At 32.9% G+C, this 8,125-nt stretch overlaps 1 protein-coding gene across 1 annotated transcript in view; it reads left to right on the top strand.

Annotated features, from left to right (window-relative positions):
• The window catches only part of LOC132748049 (WD repeat-containing protein 43-like), a 30,510-nt gene that overhangs the window by 999 nt on the left and 21,386 nt on the right, over positions 1–8,125 (top strand). The window contains exons 2-7 of the mRNA XM_060737594.1: positions 4,256–4,399; positions 4,649–4,770; positions 5,359–5,476; positions 5,888–6,006; positions 6,594–6,687; positions 7,141–7,205. Coding sequence (XP_060593577.1) covers positions 4,256–4,399; positions 4,649–4,770; positions 5,359–5,476; positions 5,888–6,006; positions 6,594–6,687; positions 7,141–7,205 — 662 coding nt within the window. The remainder of the gene's footprint in view (positions 1–4,255; positions 4,400–4,648; positions 4,771–5,358; positions 5,477–5,887; positions 6,007–6,593; positions 6,688–7,140; positions 7,206–8,125) is intronic.

The following is an 8,125-nucleotide window of genomic DNA, read 5'->3' as shown; positions in this document are numbered from 1 at the left end:
ACTATATTGGTAAGCATAGGATATATTTCTGCGAATGTCCTCCATACAAAATATAGAGATAATGATACGCTATGTTTAATTTATCTAAAAGAATTGAAATTGATATACGTACCTTTTTAATGAACTATTTGATAATATGTACAATAAGTACACACGCAGAATATATCTATTTAAAGTCAATTTTAACCAAATTAAATCGTGTTCTAGCAAGTATTAAAGAACAACGACATCCTTGTCAATGCAGTTTTTCACACATTTTAATTGCTGAATAGAACTCGTTTAAGTTACGTTTCATTCAATTAAAGAAGCATATGTATGCAATTTTCACCTAATTTGACAACACATGGTCCGAAATGTCCAAAACAATGGTCCGAAGTGTCTATCACATGATCCGAAATGTCCAACACATGGTCCGAAATGTCCAAAAATCTGGTCCGAAATGTCCCTAAATATGGTCCGAAGTGTCCCAAAATCTGGTCCGAAACGTCCATGGTCCGAAATGTCCTATTACCGAAAATATGACCACATTGATAAAAAACCTCTGTGTTCGTCTTAAGTGTCAGAAACCAAAAAAAAAATTTTTTTCCCCCTTAAAAATATACTATACTGTAAGTGGTTTGCCTAAAAATACGAAGGTGAGATTTTTGACGAAAGTGAGCGAAAGTGACTTTTAGAACAGCGATTTTTTTCCCTGAATTGTGAATGGGTCGGGTACCATAAAGATTGTGAAAAATAGCGTTGTTTCTTAAGAAATTGTGAATTTTTTAATTAAGATTGTTAATATCTTATTAAGCAGTAACAACATATAATTTTTTTAACGTAATATTTAACTGTTACGAGACATTTTGAATGATGTTTACATAAATTACCAGACACTTGTTTCAGTATTGATTCGTCCCTAGAAGTTTCATATTTAAACAGTACGAAAATTTAGGGGCGAATGCACCGGAAATCATGGTTGGCTAAACGCATTTTAAGATAAACAAAGCACAACAGGCAAAATTTTAGCATCATTATGAGAAGAGAGGAAAAAATAACGTTATTAAAGGCTTAATTAATCAGAATTGTGAAATTTCATCAGAAATTGTGAACGGCTCTGTCGGACCCAGTCTGAAAATTGTGAAGGTCCGTTTGTGATTGTGAATGGGTCCGTTATTCGGTATCACTTATATAGGGAAAAAAATCGCTGTAGAATTTGAATTGTACCATTTAATAGAATTTTACAGTAAAATTGCCGTTTGTAGACGTAATGAATTATCAAAAATACTGAAAACTAATTATGATCAGATTTTTGTCATTATTATCCCACACCGAAAGGTGGCGGGGGATACATAAATAGTCTCCTTCCGTCCGTCCATCCGTCCGACATTTTTGTCCGGAGCATATCTCAAAAAGTATTTGAGGTATCAACTTGAAACTTCATAGGTGGATAGACCTCATTGAGGAGGAGTGCAGTGCACAAGAATAATAACTCTTCCTTTCATAATTTTTGAGTTATTGCCCTTTGTTATTTTTCAAAATTAATTTTTGTCCAGAACATAACTCAAAAAGCCTTTGCGATATCAACTTGAAACTTCATAGTTGGATAGATCTCACTCAGGAGGTGTGCAGTGCACAAGAATAATAACTCTTCCTTTCATAATTTTTGAGTTATTGCCCTTTGTTATTTTTATGCCCCCGCCATGTAATGGCCTGGGCATATAGTGTTACCCTGTTGAGTTCCGTCATTCTGTCATTCTGTCATCATCAGTTTCCGTTCATTATCTTAAGAACAGTGGCACACATTCAACTCAAATTTGACATATCGATATGTCATGAGAAAATACAGGTCAAGTTTGAATTGGTCATGGTTCGATGATTTTTCGCAGAGTTATGCCCCTTTTACTTTGAAAATAATATGAAATTTCAGTTTCCGTTCATTATCTCCCCAAAGGTACAACACATTCAACTCAAACTTGACATATGGATGCACCAAAGGAATGCGCAGGTCAAGTTTAAATTTGGTCATGGTTCAATGATTTTTGGCAGTTATGCCCCTTTTACTTTGAAAGTAATATATAATTTTCAGTTTCCGTTTATTATCTCCCCAATGGTACTGCACATTTAACTCAAATTTGACATATGGATATGTTTTTGAAATGCCCAGGCCAAGTTCGAATTTGGTCATGGTTCAATGATTTTTGGCAGAGTAATGCCCCTTTCACTTTGAAAATAATATGAAATTTACAGTTTCTGTTCATTATCTACCCAACAGTGTTACATATTCAACTTAAATTTGACATATGGATATATCAAAGGAATGGGCAGGTCAAGTTGGAATTTGGTCATGGTTTGATGATTTTTTGGCAGAGTTATGTCCCTTTCACTTTGAAAATAATATAGATACATCTTAGGAATAAGCAGTTTAAGTTTGAATTTGGTCGTGGTTCAATGATTTTAGACTAACTTATCTTTCCTGAATGCTGGAAAAATTTTGAACTTTCAGTTTCAGCACTCATACATTGTACTTTTAGCCATTATTTTGGCTACAAATATGCAATATGCTATTTTTAAAAGGTTAAGACTGAATAATTTCAGTGCCTTGAACATTGTATGAAAATGGTTTGTGTTAACATTGAAAAGTTTTAAGGGCTTTGAACTTAAAATGAAAAAAATAATTAATGCACCATCTGAGATTTTGGCTGCATGCGGGGGCATCCGTGGCATGATGACACATTTCTAGTTCATACATAATTTTTCACCTGAGTGGAGCATAACTCAAAAAGTGTTTGAGATGTCAACATGAAATGTCATATGTGGATAGATCTTATTGAGGAGGAATGCTGTGCGAAAGAATGATGACTCTTCCCAGTGTCTATTCTAGGTGGGGGGGATTGGGGGATTCACTCATATTTTTGAGAATTCCCCCTATTTTTTCAGAGGCAGGGGGAATATTTTACATAGAGAAAGAAGGAAAAAATCAACAAATGTAATAAATTCTCAGTTTTCCACAAAAATCCCCCCTGTTTTTCAAATCCTAGAATAGACACTGCTCTTCCCCATTTATTTTTTGAGTTATTGCCCTTTGTTCTTTTTCATACTATTTTGTCCGGAGCTTATCTCAAAAAGTGTTTGAGGTATCAACTTGAAACTTCATAGGTGGATAGACCTCATTGAGGAGGAGGGCAGTGCACAAGATTGATAACTCAACCCTGCATAATTTTTGAGTTATTGCCCTTTGTTATTTTTCATACATAATTTTTCACCTGAGTGGAGCATAACTCAAAAAGTGTTTGAGATGTCAACATGAAATGTCATAGGTGGATAGATCTTATTGAAGAGGAATGCTGTGCGCAAGAATGATAACTCTTCCCTTTATAATTTTTGAGTTATTGCCCTTTGTTCTTTTTCATACTATTTTGTCCGGAGCTTATCTCAAAAAGTGTGCGAGGCATCAACTTGAAACTTCATAGATGGATGGATCTCATTGAGGAGGAGTGCAGTGCACAAGAATGATAACTCTACCCTGCATAATGTTTGAGTTATTGCCCTTTGTTATTTTTCAAAATTAATTTTTGTTCAGAGCATAACTCAAAAAGCCTGTGAGATACCAACATAAAACTTCATACTTTGATAGATCTCACTCAGGAGGTATGCAGTGCACAAGAATGACAACTCTACCTTTCATAATTTTGAGTTATTGCCCTTTGTTATTTTCAGCCATCAGTATTCACATAGGTTTCAAATCTTTAATCACTTGTTTCAAATCTTTAATCACTTCAGCCATCAGTTTTCATTATCAAAAGACCTCTTAAAATTGAATTATTCTGCTTTACTACATATACATTATTCAAATGAGCAAACACATTTGGTGTGGGATGGCCATGTTGACATGGCTCTTGTTTGTTTAAGTAAAATCAGGGTGTTTCAAATTCTATTTTGAAAGACACTGGTAATATTCATGGAGGCAAAATTTTCTCAACACATTGTTTAATCATTTCTGCAGCCGTTACAAAGGTGTGCCATATGAAATCACATGTTGCACTGATGTTAATATTGCTCGTGCATTTATTCCTAATTTCTCAACATCTATTGCATCTTCATCATTCCATGAATCGTGGAATTCCAGTACTTAACATTTAGTCAATTGATTTGCAAGTTGGTAGTCTGGTAGAAAGTTTCTGAAAACTTGGATTTCTGATTGTGTTTGGTTACTTAAATTTTTTTTCATAATTATATTATTTTGTATGAAATCGGTTTCTGAATTTTATTTCAGAACAAGCAAAAGAAGAAAAGGCAGAGAGTTTCAAAAACTCATCTCACTAGTGCTATACAGGAACTTGAGTTGGTTGCTATAGGAACAGCCTCTGGTTCTATTCTGTTATATAGTGTGATAAAAGGAGATCTACATAGTCAATTGGTAAGGGAAGTCTTTACTACATATCATTCTCTCTGGAAACTAAATTTGAAATTTTGATTAGAATATTACTAATAATTAATAGTATAATGTTTGTTTTCCTAATTTACTTAATATACTTTTTAGTTTCTTGGGAAAAAACAGAGGTCAAGACTTTAATCATAAAAAAATTGCAACATGAAGTCTTAGTTTTTCTAAGCTACATTGTAGTATAATTTTAATGTATTTGAAATGGTATATTTTTCATTTCAGGTAGAGGGTCATTCTGACAGAGTAAACAATGTTGTTTGGTACCCAGAATCTGATGCTTTATATAGTTGTTCCAGTGATCAACATATAATAGAATGGGAAATCACATCTTTAAAAATTAAACAGTGAGTGAAAGCTGTCTTAATCCCACATTAAACAGATATAAATATAAGATGCTTTAATGGCTAGGTCACTGATTTTAGATAATTATTCACTGAATTGGTGGAAATTTTTTTACTTACCAAATCAGCAATTTTAGTGATAATTTTTCCCAATATCAAGAGGCTAAGGCCTCTTCCCAATTAAGTGACAAAACTCGCTAGTATTTCCTTTTCAACAATGTTGATCTTTGCCTATTATACTGAAGGAATGTAGATAGACCTTTTGTATATTCCTATCATTATGTAGTTGTTTTAAGAGAAGTTATAAAAATTAAATGAAAAATGAGATCAAGTCTTTGCATGCAGTCTTTATTATGGTTTATTTTTAGAGATTTGTAAGTTTCATATATACAAAAACTGAAATAAACCCTTAAAAAGAGCTTTCCACATCTGTTTGATAAATATTTGAAAACAATTTGCTAGTGCACACTGAGATCTCTTTAACAAGTAATATAAAAATGTGAATTTCTGGCTGTGTAGTAACTAGATACTAGTCGGCATAGAATATGATGATCAGAAGAGATGTTGATTAGATTTAAATTTGTATTTCAGCAAATGGAAAGGTGATAAAGGACCAGTGTATAGTTTATGTAAATGTTCTAATGAACATCTATTGTCTGCTGGTAGATCTATCAAATTGTGGGATCTTAAAACTAAACAAGAATTAAAAGTAAGTACAGAAATAATTCAAATTATGCACAGTAGAGAATTTTAAAACAGTATTATTTATATTGTAAGGACCTTGAAGCTGACATGAAGATCTGTAAATCTGTGATACCTTTACGTTGAATGTTTATACATACATAAAAAATCTTAGACTATAAATTTAGGTAGAAGTGACATCCCGTGTAGAAAAATGAGAAGTTTTGAAAATTAGAAAGAAGTGATGATATCCTGCAACAGCATATTATATTTACACATTGATTGAGCTATTTTAGAGTTTATTTCACAAAAAAAGATATTTTGACAATATTTAACATGTATGACGTATACCAACATAACATTTGGCTTATGAAATAACGCAAGGGCTCTTATTATTGGCCTCAAACTGCAGTCGCTGATGAATTCATTTGTATTTCAGAGGTTTACTGGTCATGCTACAGAAGTGTTCAAGTTATTACATGTTCCTACAAGTCCAGATTCATTAGAAAATTCTTACTTTCTATCTGCTGCAGCAAATGATAGATTAGTGAATGCATGGTAAGTTTATTTGAGCCGCGTCACGACAAAACCAACATAATGGGTTTGCGACCAGCATGGATCCAGACCAGCCTGCGCATCCGCGCAGTCTGATCAGGATCCATGCTGTTCGCTTACAAACTCCATAACAAGTACAGAAATTGATAGCGAACAGCATGGATCCTGATCAGCGCGGATGCGCAGGCTGGTCTGGATCCATGCTGGTCGCAAACCCAATATGTTGGTTTTGTCGTGACACGGCTATTTATTCATTGGTTCCTATATAGCTTGAATCAAAACAAACATTAATATCAGTAATTTGAAAGATATGAAATTTGAATTATTTTGTCAGTGATTTTCAAAAAACACAATATCTGCAGCATTTTGAGTAATATCATGATTGCTCAGGCATATTTCCCATAGCACTGGATCTTTTATGTTGCCCATTATTATTTGATTATCTGAATTACTGCTTATAGTACTTTCCATAGTAAAAATCCCAAATAACACAATTTGTTAAGTAACAATTGATGTAAATTATTTCAATGAATGAGAATCAAAATGATTAATTATATGTATCATTGCAAACTGTTTGTATGTTATTGTAGGCAGATTAACACATCATCTACTGATAAAAATGCATTGGCAGCTTTTTCAATGCCTGATGAACCTGTAGACATGATGATCTCCTCACATTCTAAGGTTGGTCTTCTGTTCTATTGTATTTTGAGTTAGTAGACTTGTTTTGCACCACAAATGCTAAAGTATCAAAATGATTATAATCTGCACATTTAGCTGAGTAGGGAGAAAACAGCTGATTTATATCCATATTTTAATGTAAGAATTAATAAGATAAAGTTTTTCCCTATTGCTTTAAAAGAGGAAAAATTCCATTTACTTGCTCAAAACCAGATAAATACTGGTAGAAAAAGTCACTGTCCTTGTTGGCTTTGTTTTCTGTTATATGAATGTTATTTGTAAATATATAGCTAATTATTAATAAAAACATTTTTAAGGTAACACATTTGAAGTAGGATTATGGCATTGTACAGATTGTAACGATTATTTGTGTATAAAAACTTTTGGTGTTAATGATACATATATTATACAGTATAAAACATTCCAAAAGAAATGTGTATGTTTTTTGTTTTCCAGCCTCTTGTTCTGGTAGTAGTTACTGAATGTGGAAAAGCCTTACTGTATGAGCATAAGTTAAATGGGTAAGTAAATGTGGAACTAGATAATGAGTGATCATAGTTTTAACTTACAGACATTTTGTTGAAGAGAGAGCTGTATTAAATTACCACTATTACACTGTATTATCAGCATTATAGAAACTTAGAAAGTGAGATCAGCAAAAGAAAAAAATCGGGGTTTTAATGTATAATTGTCCTAAATTTTACTCTACTAGTGTGACACTTAACTTTCCTATAGCATGATGATCTTTAAAACTTATTTTATAATGTTTAGAAGTATAGAGATAATAGTTTAGTATTAGAAGTATAAAAATAATATTGTCAGAGAAGAAATCCTGGTTCTTACCACTCAATAGATAAAAACTGTCTATATGAGCTTTAGCACCAGGGACATGAATTGTCTCCCTGTAATGTATTGTAAGGTATACAGAGTTAGGGGCTGTTACCTACATATATAGGGATGACATCATGTGACATTCTGCACTTATGTTTACTTTAACTGCAGTAGTTTTCTGTACAGGCTTGTAAATTGTTCAGCTGAATGTTTAATTATTTAGCTGTAACTCCCTGATTGTTTGTGTAATCTTTACATCAGGCTGTTTTAAAGCATTGTGAATCCATCATATTCCTCACATAAACTGGTGAAAATCAAGACAGGACAAGTCAATACAAATAAGACAGTACAGTCTCAAACGTACAAAAAGACTGGTAGGGGGACATCATGAAGTTGAAATCGGGAATTCATGAAGTTAAATTCAGGAATTCCACATGTTGTAAATGTGAATTCACAAAGTTAAAAGTGTGAAATCAGTAATTCATGAAGTTAAAATGGCCCTACCGGTTTTTCGTACTAACCTGACAGTAATAATTATGCTGTGCTACCAATTTTTCCCCATACACAAGTGCATTTGAGGTTTTGAATATTTCCCAATTTTGTTATGTAG

This window comes from Ruditapes philippinarum, unplaced genomic scaffold, assembly GCF_026571515.1.
Source record: "Ruditapes philippinarum isolate M1 unplaced genomic scaffold, ASM2657151v2 ctg2374_1_1_1_1, whole genome shotgun sequence".
Taxonomy (NCBI): Eukaryota; Metazoa; Mollusca; class Bivalvia; order Venerida; family Veneridae; genus Ruditapes; species Ruditapes philippinarum.
The sequence above is the reverse complement of the archived record's forward strand: the minus strand, read 5'-3'. Positions and strand labels throughout refer to the sequence as shown.